This window comes from Lissotriton vulgaris, chromosome 3_2 (genome assembly GCF_964263255.1).
Source record: "Lissotriton vulgaris chromosome 3_2, aLisVul1.2, whole genome shotgun sequence".
NCBI classification, from domain to species: Eukaryota; Metazoa; Chordata; class Amphibia; order Caudata; family Salamandridae; genus Lissotriton; species Lissotriton vulgaris.
Genome location: NC_141690.1, coordinates 167,824,505 through 167,841,235, shown reverse-complemented (window position 1 = coordinate 167,841,235; position 16,731 = coordinate 167,824,505). Strand labels below are relative to the sequence as shown.

The following is a 16,731-nucleotide window of genomic DNA, read 5'->3' as shown; positions in this document are numbered from 1 at the left end:
CTACGCGCCCCGAGGCGCTTCGTAGCACGATCGTATGCGCTCGGGTGCTTCCGGGTGCGCTTACGCCGTGCGTATCACGCGGACGCGGCTACGCGATAAGTCACGATGATGTTTTAGTTCGCGGCAATAGCGCAAACGGGACGCTCACCGGTACGCGCACCGGGGCGCACCGCAAGACTGCGCTTTCCGGTGCGCACACCATAGGTTTCACACCAGTTATAGTTAGGAATTAGCATTTAAAAAACCTATTACATTCACTGAAAAACACCATAGGTTTGACACCAGTTATAGTTAGCTGGAAATTTTACTGACATAAAACCATTAAAATTCCCACGTTATAGTTAGTTGGACTCTCTATAACTTGCGCGGCTGCAATGCACTGCTGATGACGTCACATATTACATCACTCATGACATGGTCAGTGACATCACTCATGACATCACTGATGACTCCATCCATGTGACAGAGTGACAGACCTCCTTTCAGTGTAATGTAACCCTTGAAACACATATTCAAAAATAGAAATTAAAAATTTCAAAAAATGGAGATACCCATACCAGTAACAACAACCAAATCAGTAATTCCACCATCTATATACACATCCACTCATTCACCAACAGTTCTATATAGTCACTCATACATATATTCACTCATCATATGTAGTGAAACACCTATACATCCTGTTACACGCCGACAGTCATCCAAAAGTTACTCACACACATACTCACACATGCAAATAAACTATTGATCATCCATTTATTTGCACATACAACTATACACACACTACCACCTTACTGCTAAGGAAACTTACACATACTTACTCTCTTAAACAATCACTTATAGAAACACATACTTATTTAAACAATAACTCTTACAATCTCTCACTCTCACATATACTCACGTATATACATCAATACTCACATATACTAGATTAAAACATATGTCGTTACTGATGAAGACACTAGTGAGACAGTCATTCACTCACTAACACACACATATACACACTCATCCACCCATACAGTCCTGCACATATGCTGTCTTCAAAACACATACAAACAGTGAGTCACTCATTGATGCATCTATGTGCTAAGTAACACCCCCACCAAACCATACAGACACTCATACTGATACTAAAAAAATCTAATAACCCATATACACACACACATGTAGCTACTCACCAACCCATGCAGCCACTTATACACAAAGTGAAACACTGATACATATATTTAAATATTTAAAAATTACTCGCTAATATATGTATTCACCAAGATACAATTAATAAGCCAGTTAACCAATCAATTTTTTTAAAAAAACATCCATTTACACACTTATTAAAACATTTATTCTTCCATCAACCTTTACATATACATATATAAAACATATTTTTTTTTCAGAAAGACACACATTCACTGGATGGTGTCATCAGTGATGTCATGAGTGATGTCACTGACCATGTCATGAGTGATGTAATATGTGACGTCATCAGCAGTGCATTGCAGGCGCGCAAGTTATAGTGAGTCCAACTAACTATAACGTGGGAATTTCAATGGTTTTATGTCAGTAACATTTCCAGCTAACAATAACTGGTGTGAAACCTATGGTTTTTTCAGTGAATTTAATAGGTTTTTTAAATGCTAATTCCTAACTATAACTGGTGTGAAACCTATGTTTTTTTCAGTGAATATATATATATATATATATATATATATATATATATATATATATATATATATATATATATATATATATATATATATATATATATATATATGTATATATATGAGCCCAAGTTCCCTCTCTTCGGGATCTGCGTACGCGGTCAAAGCCTCCACGCCATCCACAAAAGGAAATACGGACCACCAAGTCAGCAAAAGTTCTTGTTTATTTAGTTCACAAAGCCAGGTCAGCGACGCTTTTCGAGCACAGGTGCCCTTGTTCACGCTGCAGTGAAAAAATGAAACAATCACAAGCCTTTTTTAAATGCAATGCTAATACTTTGTTACCACCCCCTGGTGGTAACCTCCCGTGTCACGTGGGTAACGACAGTGAAAACAGACTTTTGCTGCAGCAATTATATGTAAACAGCACATTTTAAATGACAGTCACAGGTTAAATCCGAAATTTTGCGAGGTGGTGGTATTTGAGTGTACACATTAATAGGAAATATATATATATATATATCCCACTCCACGAATGCCGGAAAAGAGAACAAGGCTGTCTAGGAGGTCCGAGTTGTTAAAGCCGGCGCTTCACACAAATTCACTCCAAGGTTCCTTTCCACAAAAGAACCACTCGGACACCTCAAGTGCTGTTGCTGTATTTAATCAGCAAGGGAAAAACAACGCGTTTCGGAGATTAGCCCTTGATCACGCTCCTATCATAGCGTGATCAAGGGCTAATCCCCGAAATGCGTCGTTTTTCCCCTTGCTGATTAAATACAGCAACAGCACTTGGGGTGTCCGAGTGGTTCTTTTGTGGAAAGGAACCTTGGAGTGAATATATATATATATATATATATATATATATATATATATATATATATATATATATATATATATATATATATATATATATATATATATATATATATATATATATATATATATATATATATATATATATATATATATATATATATGTATGTATATGTATATATATACACATATATATATTTTATTAACCCCTTCGCTGCTCATGACGAGCTCAGCTCGTCATGCAGTACACTGGTCGTGTGCTCATGACGAGCTGACGAGCTCAGCTCGTCATGAACAGTGGGGATCCTGGATTAACAGCACTCCAGGGGATATATATATAACAGTGAACAAGGGCTTCTGTGGCCCGAAACGCGGCATGTGAGGTTGTTTTTTACCAAATCAAACATTCTGCCTGAAGTCCTGTGGGGTCCGAGTCTCCTTCTTCGCCGCCGCCGCTGAGTGGGGTTGAAAGTTGCGGGAGCTAAACGTTGTGGATATAAAGAGCGCTTGATCACCGTTTTCATGGTGATAGTTTTACCGGCTGCTCCCCCGGCACTGATTCAGAAAAGGGGGTGGTGATGAACAGAGTGTCTGAAATAAGCAGACCACTCTTACCCAGTCCAAAGATCAGGGCTTGATCCATCACCGTTATTTATCTCACTGCCCCATCCCAGCTCAGAACCTGGCTATATGCAAACCAGTCTGTCCCTGGCCCAGTGCATCATGGGAACAGGGCAGACTAAACTACCAAGCCAATTCTTCACCAGAAAGGAGACAAGCTACCGGGGACCGGTTTCTGGCATTTCAGCCGTCTTCGGCCCGGCTTGCTTGAATCCTGATGGAGCAGTGAGAAAGGGACTCATGTCTGAGTATACCCTGCCACACCTATAGTGGCCAAAAAAGATTCAGAAAAGGGGGTGGTGATGAACAGAGTGTCTGAAATAAGCAGACCACTCTTACCCAGTCCAAAGATCAGGGCTTGATCCATCACCGTTATTTATCTCACTGCCCCATCCCAGCTCAGAACCTGGCTATATGCAAATCAGTCTGTCCCTGGCCCAGTGCATCATGGGAACAGGGCAGACTAAACTACCAAGCCAATTCTTCACCAGAAAGGAGACAAGCTACCGGGGACCGGTTTCTGGCATTTCAGCCATCTTCGGCCCGGCTTGCTTGAATCCTGATGGAGCAGTGAGAAAGGGACTCATGTCTGAGTATACCCTGCCACACCTATAGTGGCCAAAAAAGATTCAGAAAAGGGGGTGGTGATGAACAGAGTGTCTGAAATAAGCAGACCACTCTTACCCAGTCCAAAGATCAGGGCTTGATCCATCACCGTTATTTATCTCACTGCCCCATCCCAGCTCAGAACCTGGCTATATGCAAATCAGTCTGTCCCTGGCCCAGTGCATCATGGGAACAGGGCAGACTAAACTACCAAGCCAATTCTTCACCAGAAAGGAGACAAGCTACCGGGGACCGGTTTCTGGCATTTCAGCCGTCTTCGGCCCGGCTTGCTTGAATCCTGATGGAGCAGTGAGAAAGGGACTCATGTCTGAGTATACCCTGCCACACCTATAGTGGGCAAAAAAGATTCAGAAAAGGGGGCGGTGATGAACAGAGTGTCTGAAATAAGCAGAACACTCTTACCCAGTCCAAAGATCAGGGCTTGATCCATCACAGTTATTTATCTCACTGCCCCATCCCAGCTCAGAACCTGGCTATATGCAAATCAGTCTGTCCCTGGCCCAGTGCATCATGGGAACAGGGCAGACTAAACTACTCTGTCCCTCACCACCCCTTGTTGTAAATATTTTTGTCCACCCTAAGCGTGGAAGGGTATTCTCAGATGTGAGACCCTTGCTCATTGCACCATCAGGATTCAAGCAAACCGGGCCGAAGACGGCTGTAATGCCAGAAACCGGTCCCCGGGAGCTTGTTTCCTTCCCAGTGTAAGAATTGGCTTTTGTAGTTTGGTTTGCCCTGTTCCCATCATGCACTGGGACAGGAACAGACTAATTTGCATACAGCCAGGTTCTGAAACTGGGATGGTGCAGTGAGCTAAAAAACGGTGTTGGATCTAGCCCTGATCTCTTGACTGGGTGAGAGCTTTCTGCTTAATTCAGAGACTCTGTCCCTCACCACCCCTTGTTGTAAATATTTTTGTCCACCCTAAGCGTGGAAGGGTATTCTCAGATGTGAGACCCTTGCTCATTGCACCATCAGGATTCAAGCAAACCGGGCCGAAGACGGCTGTAATGCCAGAAACCGGTCCCCGGGAGCTTGTTTCCTTCCCAGTGTAAGAATTGGCTTTTGTAGTTTGGTTTGCCCTGTTCCCATCATGCACTGGGACAGGAACAGACTCATTTGCATACAGCCAGGTTCTGAAACTGGGATGGTGCAGTGAGCTAAAAAACGGTGTTGGATCTAGCCCTGATCTCTTGACTGGGTGAGAGCTTTCTGCTTAATTCAGAGACTCTGTCCCTCACCACCCCTTGTTGTAAATATTTTTGTCCACCCTAAGCGTGGAAGGGTATTCTCAGATGTGAGACCCTTGCTCATTGCACCATCAGGATTCAAGCAAACCGGGCCGAAGACGGCTGTAATGCCATAAACCGGTCCCCGGGAGCTTGTTTCCTTCCCAGTGTAAGAATTGGCTTTTGTAGTTTGGTTTGCCCTGTTCCCATCATGCACTGGGACAGGAACAGACTAATTTGCATACAGCCAGGTTCTGAAACTGGGATGGTGCAGTGAGCTAAAAAACGGTGTTGGATCTAGCCCTGATCTCTTGACTGGGTGAGAGCTTTCTGCTTAATTCAGAGACTCTGTCCCTCACCACCCCTTGTTGTAAATACCCCCGGCACTGAGCCACCCCTGGGAAGGTGAGGGATTTTCAGCAGGAGCTATATAGGAGCTATATAGAGCTCCTCTTTCCAGCCAGCACCTGAGAATGGGTATCTCACGGGACAACTGGCACAAGCGCCGCAAAACTGGAGGCAAAAGGAAGCCCTACCACAAAAAAAGGAAGTATGAATTGGGGCGCCCTCCTGCTAACACAAAGATTGGGCCTCGACGTATTCACACAGTAAGATTCCGTGGTGGTAATAAGAAGTTTCGCGCCCTCAGGTTTGATGCTGGGAACTTTTCCTGGGGCTCAGAGTGCTGCACCCGCAAGACTAGGATCATTGATGTTGTCTACAATGCCTCCAACAATGAACTGGTTCGAACGAAGACCCTGGTGAAAAACTGCATCGTCCTGATCGACAGCACTCCTTACAGGCAGTGGTATGAGGCCCACTTTGCCTTGCCGCTTGGACGCAAGAAAGGAGCTAAGCTGACTCCTGAAGAGGAGGAGATCCTCAACAAAAAGAGATCCAAGAAGATCATGAAGAAATATGAAGAGCGAAAAAAGACAGCGAAGATCAGCACTCTACTTGAAGAGCAGTTCCAGCAGGGAAAGCTTCTTGCCTGTATAGCTTCCAGACCGGGTCAGTGTGGTCGGGCAGATGGTTATGTCTTGGAAGGTGTTAGACCTGGCACCTTGGCGTGAGTCTCCCTTCCACTTTTTGCTGATGTGCCTCCGATGTTTTGCTGGTTTTCCGATACTCAGGGCACTGCGCCACGGCTAATCCGTGCCGCAGTGCAAGTGCTCCCTACTGTAAACTGTATATACGATTGGTATCCCTGATTGGTGCAGTGGATTTACTGTTAGTCCCTAGTAAAGCGCACGAGAGAGTGCCGGGGCTTGTAGATGCCAATACTGCTGGTGGGCCTGCAGCGCTGGTTGCGCCACCCACCGAAGCAGCCGTAAAGATGTGTCTGGGAACTGCGACCGCAGAACCCGCGTGCGGTCTCGTACTATCACGCTAGCTGGGCAAGTGTCCCCACTTGCCAGCACCGACCCTTCCCTTGACTACATATTAGTCACCCCTATGGTAGGCCTGCGGGCAGGGTGCATTGTAGGTGTAAGGTAGGACAAGCCCTGATGTGCGTGGCATGTCCTGGTAGTGACTTACAACGAAGACCGTATTTCACTACTGAAGGCTACCTGCTCCCTTAGGCCAGACTGAGCTGCGAGGATTATTACACCCTATAACCCCCACAGGCTCAAGGAGCATGGTAGTGAGTCATGTTTAGTATGCCTGAACTCAGGATAATGAGATATTTCTTGTAGGCAAGTTTATTTTAGTATCCTGGGTTTGCAAATGCTACTTTTAGAAAGTTAGCATTTGCTTGCTTAACCATTTCAGTTGCCTCTGCCAGTATGTGTATCCGACTGTCTGGGATGTGTGAGTGACAGGGCTGGAGGGATGACAGGTGGTGAATGCGCAGATTACACCTTAGTGGGAGGTAGGAGTGCCTCTTGACTCGAGCTGTCACTGTGCTCGACCTCCACAATGCTGGCTCCACCCTCCTGGGGAGCGGCGGATGACTCTGCCGGCACCTGGCCCAGGAAGGGCGAAGCCCCCATCAACAAGGTACTCTGGCCACTCCTGTCCGGACAATGCTGGCTCCACCTCCTGTGGGGCGTCTGATGCGCCTGCCCCTCACACTGAAAGCAGAAGCCGGAGTACACCCGCGGGGGTACTCCAGAACTGAGAGTGGTTATGCAAAGGCCCCCCCTGGCCTGCGAGAACAAAAGAATTGGCCTATAAAAGACGGAGCCCTGCTCCTTGAAAATTAGATCCGGTTTGGGCCACAGAAAGACTCTGCCCTACGAGAAGGACCGTGAGAGACAAGGAAGGGTGCTGACTCTTGCCTGTGTCTGGTGCCTTGCTGCTGAAGGAGAGGAAGACAATAAGACTACGAAAAGACTTTTGTGCTACTTGTGCCAAACTCTGCAAAAAGATCTCCAAGGGCTTGCAACTGAACTTGCCCCCTGACCAGCGTCCCAGGACCAGTGGACGCTACCCCCTTGGAAGAAAGCGACTGCGGGTGCTGACCCTCGCCGCAGCATCGACAAAGAGGAATCTCCTCTAAGGTATCCACACCCTCCCGACCACCGTGACCGGGGCCCAAGGCAACCGCGGAAGCAAAGTGAGGACCAGCAGCCGCTGGCCCGAACATCGTGACCACAACTGCACCGGGAGCCCGAGAGCAAAGCAAAGGAGGACCCGTCCGGTCCGAGCTATCGAGGTGACTGCATAGCGAGCCGTCACTCACCTGCAAGGACAGACAGTTGCCCTACGAGAATCCACAAGGTCGGTAGCCTGCCCGACAGCCCAGCTGTGAGCCCACAGCTGCACCGACATTTGGCTGGGTACGTCCTGCACTTGGGGACCGTACTGCCACTTGTCACCGCCGCACAGCCGCCGTCTACAAGGTCGAAGCGGGCGATAAAGAGAGGACCGTGCCGCCACAGAGCACCGCTGCCCCGGACGACCAGTGACCTGCTCGGCCGAAGAGCCACAACGATCAGCGACACCGAGAAGGCAACGCGACGTGGGACAGATCCCCTGGAAGCCGCCGGCTCCACAAAGAACTTTGGTTAACACCGGCCTACGGGCCTCAAAAGGACTGCGATAAGAACTGTGGTAACCTGAATCCAATATCCTGCAACCGTATCCATAAAGTTATTGACTGTATTCACAAGCCTGCGTAAAATCTATATAAAGAGATATATTTTTACAAGAATACAGTCTGGTCTCGTTGTGTGGTGGGTTGGTTGTAAAGGTGTACTGTTGCAGGTGTTTAACCCGATGTGCCCCAAAGATTAGCCTACGACTGCTTAAGCCACACTACCTAGAGGGTAAGCAGAGGTTGTCTGGAAGGTAACCCTCAGCCCTGACGAGGAAGAGAGAGACCCTGCTTGTCGCTAGTGTTACACTGCGCCAACTAGAGCCTCCCCCTTCCTACATTGGACGCAGCGGTGAGGATTTCGAATTTACACTTGCGATAGTTATACCTGAGCTTCTGATCACTACACAAGGATTACGGTACAGTTACTAAACCACAGACTTTGCTTTTTTGAAAGAAGATTCCGAGTGCCGAAACCATGCCGGGCACAAAGAGCCTGGATGGAGCGGAGTCCACGACCTCCGAGGTGTTGGAGGTGGAATGGGACGCCGCAAAGCTGGACAAATACTCAAAGATGGAGCTGAAGTTTTTTTGTAGGAAACTAAAGGTTCCGCACGCTGGTTGCAAAAACAAGCCGGAGCTCTACAAGGCCCTGAAAGCCTGGGTGGAGTCCAGAAAGACCCCGGAAGAGCAAGACGTCCTCGCCGAGCAGAATACGACGGAGGAGCAGAATGCGCCTGGGGACCTGATCGATCTCGAGAGGCAAGACAGCGAGCACAGCTTTGGTAAAGGCCTGTCGCCAGAGGAGCTGGCGGACAGGAAGGAAACCCGGAATCACGAAAGAAAGTTGGCAGAATTGAAAATCCAGCTGGAGCTGGAAACAAAAAGAATGGCGCTGGAAGAACGAAAGCACCAAATGAATCACGAAATCAAGATGAGGGAGATGAGTCTCAAGGAGAGAGACTTGGATCAGCCTCCCTCTGGTGGCAGCACATCGCCAGTGCAGGTAGAGTCAAGAGTGCATATCCCGAAGGACGTAGTCAAGGAGTTCTTTAAGGGGGATGACATAGGACAATGGTTTAGGGCATATGAGGTAGCCATGTCCTCCCACCGGGTCCCTGACAAGGATTGGGGAGCGGGGTTGTGGGGAAGGTTCCTTAGCGAAGGGAGAGATACCTTGCTAGATTTGCCCGTTGAGAATCAGAGGTCCTATACCCACATGAAAGAAGCTTTGTTGAACAGGTACGGGCTTACCCCTGAAATGTATAGACAGAAGTTTAGGGGATGTACTAAGCGGCCTGGGAATACGTATGTGGAGTATGTGACTTACTTTTGCAGAGCACTGGATGGTTGGGTGAAAGGTAACAAAGTTAATGATTTTCAAGGTCTCTTTGATTTAATTGCATGGGAGCACTTGTCTGATCACTGTTTTCCTGAGTTACGCCAACACCTGATCGATAGCAAGCTGTCCAACCCGAGGAAGCTTGCTGAGGAGGCGGACCGCTGGCTCAGCACCAGGGTCCACAAGGGTCCCGTGGGAGATTCCGCCAAGAGTGGGCAGGGTCCCCAGCAGAAGAGTGGGGGGGACAAGGGGGGAAAACAGAAGGGGTTCCAAAAAGGCCCACAAAGTAGTTCCCAAGGGAATCCGCAGCAGGGTTCTCAGCCTCCCCCACCCCCGAAGCAGAACGGGGCCCCGACAGGTAAACCTGTTCCAAAGGGGCCCTTCAATTGTTTCAAATGTGGCGAGCCTGGGCACATATCCAGTGACCCCAAGTGTCGCCTATTTGGTAAACCCGCACCCACTGGTGCTCCGCCCCGACAAGTGACTAGCGCTCACCTGGGAGAAGAAATGATGGTCCCGGGGGGTGGAGATCCCGTTCACATGACCCTGGTCTCGCTAGGAGACAGCGAGATGATCCCTACGAACTACCTGCCCTCTAACACTAAGAAATATGGGCAGGTGGTGATCATCAATGGTAAGGAGGCTGAGGCTCTTAGAGACACAGGAGCCAGTGTGACTGCGGTAAGTCAGCACCTGGTGTCTCAAGAGCAGGTTGTACCCCATGCCTACTGTAGGGTTATCAACGCTGATAATTCTGAGAGTCAGTGTCCGATGGCTCAAGTTCCCTTCGAGTGGGGGGGGGTCTCTGGTACTCTGCAGGTCTGTGTGAGAAAAACCATGCCTGTTGACTGTCTGCTAGGGAACGACTTGGAGCACTCCCCTTGGGAAAAGGTGGAGAAAACGACTCATCTGCGGATGGTGGGTCTGCCTGACTGGGCGTGCGTGACCACCCGGTCGATGGCAGCCAGTAAGGGTGATCGAGAGGTCCTGGGGCCTGATGGAGAGGCCCAGGAACAGGCTTTAGGGAGAAGGCGCAGGGGGCGCGGGAAACCGGCCCCTGAAGTTCCTACGGTCCAGGAGGAGGCAGACCTTGAGGGGGATGCCCTGGAGCCTACAGGGGAACAGATCGCTGAACTGGGGGACCTGCCTGAGCTGACCCATTGGCAGCAAGAAGGAGGACCCTCCAGGGAGGAATTCTGCAGGGAGCAGAAAGAATGCCCTTCTCTCGTGGGTATGCGGCAGCAGGCTGCAGACCAGGCCGATGGTGTTCAGGCCAAAACACATTACGTGTACTGGGAGAACGACCTCCTGTATTCGGAGCCTAAGGCTGCTGAACCTGGGTCAGCCCGTGTGCTGGTGGTACCCCAGAAGTTCAGAGCCTTCCTACTGGGTCTGGCTCATGATGTGCCTTTAGCAGGACATTTGGGGATGGACAAGACCTATGACAGGCTTGTCACCCACTTCTACTGGCCCCAAATGCATAAAAGCTCAGACTCTTATTGCAGAACCTGTCCGACTTGCCAGGCAAGTGGGAAGACGGGAGGGAAGAACAAGGCTCCCCTCCAACCCTTCCCTGTGGTCGGTACGCCATTCCAGCGAGTGGGTATTGACATCGTTGGGCCTCTGGACCCCAAGACAGCCATGGGCAACAGGTTCATCCTGGTCTTGGTGGACCATGCCACCCGGTACCCTGAAGCCATCCCTCTGAGGACAGTGACGGCTCCCGTGGTGGGGCGTGCACTGATGGGAATTTTCTCACGAGTAGGATTCCCTCTAGAGGTGGTGAGCGACAGGGGGACCAACTTCATATCGAAATATATGAAGTCCCTTTGGCAGGAGTGTGGCGTAACGTACAAGTTCACCACCCCCTACCATCCCCAAGGTAACGGGTTGGTTGAAAGATTCAACCGAACCCTCAAAGGCATGATCATGGGCCTGGAAGGTCCGATGAGGCGTAAGTGGGACGTCCTCTTACCATGCCTGCTGTTTGCATATCGCGAGGTGCCACAGAAGTCCCTAGGGTTCAGCCCCTTTGAACTACTGTACGGCCACCCCGTGAGAGGACCACTGAGTTTGGTAAAGGAAGGCTGGGAGCAATCTCCCAGGAAACCTCCCCAGAATGTATATAGCTACATGCTGGCCTTCAGAAATCAAACCAGACGCTTCAGACAACTTGCCGAGGCAAATCTGGAAGCGAGCCAGGAAGAAATGAAGCGGTGGTACGATCAGAATGCCACTCTGGTCGAGCTTCAGCCTGGACAAGAGGTGTATGTCTTGGCCCCAGTGGAGCCCTGTGCCCTTCAAGATAAGTGGACAGGACCATTTGAGGTTGTGGAGCAGAAGAGCCCCGTGACATACTTGGTGGACATGAAGACGCCCAGGAACCCTTTGCGGGTCCCACATGTCAACCGCCTCAAGCCCCACTTGCGAAGGTCCGAAGTGGGCATGTTGTTGGCAACCGATGACGGAATGGAGGAGGAGTCGGAGCCTCTTCCTGACCTCTTGGTGGCCTGTGAGAAGGATGGGTCAGTGGATGGAGTTAACCTCTCACCCTCCCTGACCGCCGAACAACAGGAGGACTGCCGCCAGTTGCTGGGACAGTTTCCAGACCTGTTCTCCCTGGTTCCGAGTGTCACAGATTGGGGCGTCCATGATGTGGACACTGGAGACAGCTTACCGGTGAAGCATAAGGCTTACCGGGTGACTGACAGGGTCCGGGCCTGCATCAAGGAGGAGGTCTCCAAGATGCTTGCCCTCGGGGTGGTTGAGTCTTCCAGCAGTCCTTGGTCCAGCCCCGTGGTCTTGGTGCCGAAGGCTGCTGCGCCGGGAGCCACACCCGAACTCCGGTTCTGTGTGGACTACAGAGGACTCAATTCAGTCACGAAGACTGACGCGCACCCCATCCCCAGAGCTGACGAGCTCATTGATCGGCTAGGGGCTGCCCGGTTCCTCAGCACGTTTGATTTAACGTCTGGGTACTGGCAGATCGCCTTGACCGATGGGGCAAAGGAGAGGTCGGCATTCTCAACACCAGATGGGCATTTCCAGTTCCGGGTTATGCCATTTGGAATGAAGAATGCCCCTGCCACCTTTCAGAGATTGGTCAACCAGGTGTTGGCTGGACTGGACGAGTTCAGTGCCGCCTACCTGGATGACATCGCGGTGTTCAGCGGCACCTGGCCCGAACACCTGCGACACCTCTGGGAAGTGTTGATGGCCCTGCGCAGAGCAGGCCTCACAATCAAGGCAAGCAAGTGCCAGATTGGGCAGGGTTCAGTGGTGTACTTGGGACACCAAGTTGGGAGCGGCAAGGTAGCCCCCTTGCAGCCCAAAATCGAAACCATCCTGGCTTGGGAACCCCCCAAGACCCAGACTGCAGTGAGAGCCTTCCTGGGGCTCACTGGGTATTACAGGAGGTTTGTCAAGGGCTATGGCACGATCGTGACCCCCTTGACAGAGCTGACTTCGAAAAAGCAGCCCAGGAATGTGATTTGGACTGACACCTGTCAGAAGGCTTTTGACACCCTGAAGACTGCCATGTGCACGGCGCCCGTGCTCCTGGCCCCAGATTTCTCCAAGGAGTTCATTGTGCAAACAGACGCTTCAGAGCATGGTGTAGGGGCTGTTCTTTCACAGATGACTGAGGAGGGCTTTGACCAACCCGTAGCCTTCATAAGTCGGAGGCTACTTCCACGGGAAAGTAGGTGGAGTGCAATAGAGCGTGAAGCATTTGCTGTGGTCTGGGCGCTGAAGAAGCTAAGACCCTACTTGTTTGGGTCTCACTTCCGAGTTCAGACGGACCACAGGCCCCTCAGATGGTTGATGCAAATGAGGGGTGAGAACCCAAAACTGTTGAGGTGGTCCATTTCTCTACAGAGTATGGACTTTACGGTGGAACACCGCCCTGGCACCGATCACGCCAACGCTGACGGTCTGTCCAGATTTTTCCGCCTTAGTGATGTGGAACTCCCTGGGGAAGGGTAGTTCCCCCCACATTTCAGCTGGAGGGGACACATGTTAGACCTGGCACCTTGGCGTGAGTCTCCCTTCCACTTTTTGCTGATGTGCCTCCGATGTTTTGCTGGTTTTCCGATACTCAGGGCACTGCGCCACGGCTAATCCGTGCCGCAGTGCAAGTGCTCCCTACTGTAAACTGTATATACGATTGGTATCCCTGATTGGTGCAGTGGATTTACTGTTAGTCCCTAGTAAAGCGCACGAGAGAGTGCCGGGGCTTGTAGATGCCAATACTGCTGGTGGGCCTGCAGCGCTGGTTGCGCCACCCACCGAAGCAGCCGTAAAGATGTGTCTGGGAACTGCGACCGCAGAACCCGCGTGCGGTCTCGTACTATCACGCTAGCTGGGCAAGTGTCCCCACTTGCCAGCACCGACCCTTCCCTTGACTACATATTAGTCACCCCTATGGTAGGCCTGCGGGCAGGGTGCATTGTAGGTGTAAGGTAGGACAAGCCCTGATGTGCGTGGCATGTCCTGGTAGTGACTTACAACGAAGACCGTATTTCACTACTGAAGGCTACCTGCTCCCTTAGGCCAGACTGAGCTGCGAGGATTATTACACCCTATAACCCCCACAGGCTCAAGGAGCATGGTAGTGAGTCATGTTTAGTATGCCTGAACTCAGGATAATGAGATATTTCTTGTAGGCAAGTTTATTTTAGTATCCTGGGTTTGCAAATGCTACTTTTAGAAAGTTAGCATTTGCTTGCTTAACCATTTCAGTTGCCTCTGCCAGTATGTGTATCCGACTGTCTGGGATGTGTGAGTGACAGGGCTGGAGGGATGACAGGTGGTGAATGCGCAGATTATACCTTAGTGGGAGGTAGGAGTGCCTCTTGACTCGAGCTGTCACTGTGCTCGACCTCCACAATGCTGGCTCCACCCTCCTGGGGAGCGGCGGATGACTCTGCCGGCACCTGGCCCAGGAAGGGCGAAGCCCCCATCAACAAGGTACTCTGGCCACTCCTGTCCGGACAATGCTGGCTCCACCTCCTGTGGGGCGTCTGATGCGCCTGCCCCTCACACTGAAAGCAGAAGCCGGAGTACACCCGCGGGGGTACTCCAGAACTGAGAGTGGTTATGCAAAGGCCCCCCTGGCCTGCGAGAACAAAAGAATTGGCCTATAAAAGACAGAGCCCTGCTCCTTGAAAATTAGATCCGGTTTGGGCCACAGAAAGACTCTGCCCTACGAGAAGGACCGTGAGAGACAAGGAAGGGTGCTGACTCTTGCCTGTGTCTGGTGCCTTGCTGCTGAAGGAGAGGAAGACAATAAGACTACGAAAAGACTTTTGTGCTACTTGTGCCAAACTCTGCAAAAAGATCTCCAAGGGCTTGCAACTGAACTTGCCCCCTGACCAGCGTCCCAGGACCAGTGGACGCTACCCCCTTGGAAGAAAGCGACTGCGGGTGCTGACCCTCGCCGCAGCATCGACAAAGAGGAATCTCCTCTAAGGTATCCACACCCTCCCGACCACCGTGACCGGGGCCCAAGGCAACCGCGGAAGCAAAGTGAGGACCAGCAGCCGCTGGCCCGAACATCGTGACCACAACTGCACCGGGAGCCCGAGAGCAAAGCAAAGGAGGACCCGTCCGGTCCGAGCTATCGAGGTGACTGCATAGCGAGCCGTCACTCACTTGCAAGGACAGACAGTTGCCCTACGAGAATCCACAAGGTCGGTAGCCTGCCCGACAGCCCAGCTGTGAGCCCACAGCTGCACCGACATTTGGCTGGGTACGTCCTGCACTTGGGGACCGTACTGCCACTTGTCACCGCCGCACAGCCGCCGTCTACAAGGTCGAAGCGGGCGATAAAGAGAGGACCGTGCCGCCACAGAGCACCGCTGCCCCGGACGACCAGTGACCTGCTCGGCCGAAGAGCCACAACGATCAGCGACACCGAGAAGGCAACGCGACGTGGGACAGATCCCCTGGAAGCCGCCGGCTCCACAAAGAACTTTGGTTAACACCGGCCTACGGGCCTCAAAAGGACTGCGATAAGAACTGTGGTAACCTGAATCCAATATCCTGCAACCGTATCCATAAAGTTATTGACTGTATTCACAAGCCTGCGTAAAATCTATATAAAGAGATATATTTTTACAAGAATACAGTCTGGTCTCGTTGTGTGGTGGGTTGGTTGTAAAGGTGTACTGTTGCAGGTGTTTAACCCGATGTGCCCCAAAGATTAGCCTACGACTGCTTAAGCCACACTACCTAGAGGGTAAGCAGAGGTTGTCTGGAAGGTAACCCTCAGCCCTGACGAGGAAGAGAGAGACCCTGCTTGTCGCTAGTGTTACACTGCGCCAACTAGAGCCTCCCCCTTCCTACAGAAGGCAAAGAGTTGGAATTCTACCTGAGAAAGATCAAAGCCAAGAAAGGCAAATAAATGTCCAGGTCTAAAAGATAACATCAATATATATATATATATATATATATATATATATATATATATATATATATATATATATATATATATATATATATATATATATATATATATATCCCAAACTCTGAATCTCCACAACTCCATAATGCTGAGTTAGAAAGGGAACAGACACCAGTTTTCCTTCGTGCAAGTAATTTATTCAGTTCAGTGTAATACCGCCATGATCTGTTTCAGCCCCTAGAGGCCTTGATCACATGACATACTCATGTTATCTCTACCCATTAAAGGGACGGTGCATCATAACAACTGAAAACAGACTCTCCGTCTGTTTTCATACAGCAATAACCATGCTAGCTATGCATTATATTTTCATTTCATTGTGCACATATTAATTGCCTACGGTTTAAAATACCATAATGCAAAGTGCAATAGAGTGCTTAATACAGTACATAGATTTTATCCTCAAAAAGTAAAAAACAGTTCTAATTTATAATAAACCCTGTGCAAAAGACATTATTATATAATAGAGCATTCCTAAAAACAAATATTTATAGTCTCTAATAGGTCAAGACGAAAAATATTGTTAAAATCTATTCATATTTGCTGTCATAGGTGCGCTCAAATCTCTAAGGTTGTGCCCATGTAAACGTCTACACTCCTGCTTGATCTTGATGCAAATAACACATTAATCAGTGCAAAGAACGCATTTCAGTGCACACTAACATAGTTCACAATACAAACTAATTGAGCTTCACATAATTACTACCGGTTTGAATACCCATTGTTATTCATTATGTCTGGCCTTACTGCAAATCATCCTAATTGCTGGCGTCAATATCGGATGCCCTCAATGCTCGCCCTGATACTGTCCAAAGCCCTACCAATGTCTATTTGCGTATCAGTAAAATACCATCTGTACTGTGCATCTTCCTGGTGCTTAAAGTGCATACATCTGGAGTTCCATTGGTTGTTACCTAACCTCTTGGAACATACAT

The 16,731-nt window shown here is 49.7% G+C and overlaps 1 protein-coding gene across 1 annotated transcript; it reads left to right on the top strand.

Annotated features, from left to right (window-relative positions):
• Nucleotides 1-5,405: 5,405 nt before the first annotated feature.
• On the top strand, nt 5,406-15,758 carry LOC147725466 (small ribosomal subunit protein eS8-like). The gene is made up of 2 exons (XM_086964144.1): nt 5,406-5,998; nt 15,684-15,758. Exons 1-2 carry the CDS (start codon nt 5,425-5,427, stop codon nt 15,734-15,736), a joined length of 627 nt encoding a protein of 208 aa, XP_086820270.1. The 5' UTR covers nt 5,406-5,424; the 3' UTR covers nt 15,737-15,758.
• Nucleotides 15,759-16,731: the final 973 nt, after the last annotated feature.

Bases quoted from the DNA above. Each gene is read 5' to 3' on its own strand.
- LOC147725466 (XM_086964144.1), top strand. From the start codon at position 5,425: ATGGGTATCTCACGGGACAACTGGCACAAGCGCCGCAAAACTGGAGGC. The intron at 5,999-15,683 runs GTGTTAGACCTG...TTCCTACAGAAG, and splicing joins AGATGGTTATGTCTTGGAAG to GCAAAGAGTTGGAATTCTAC.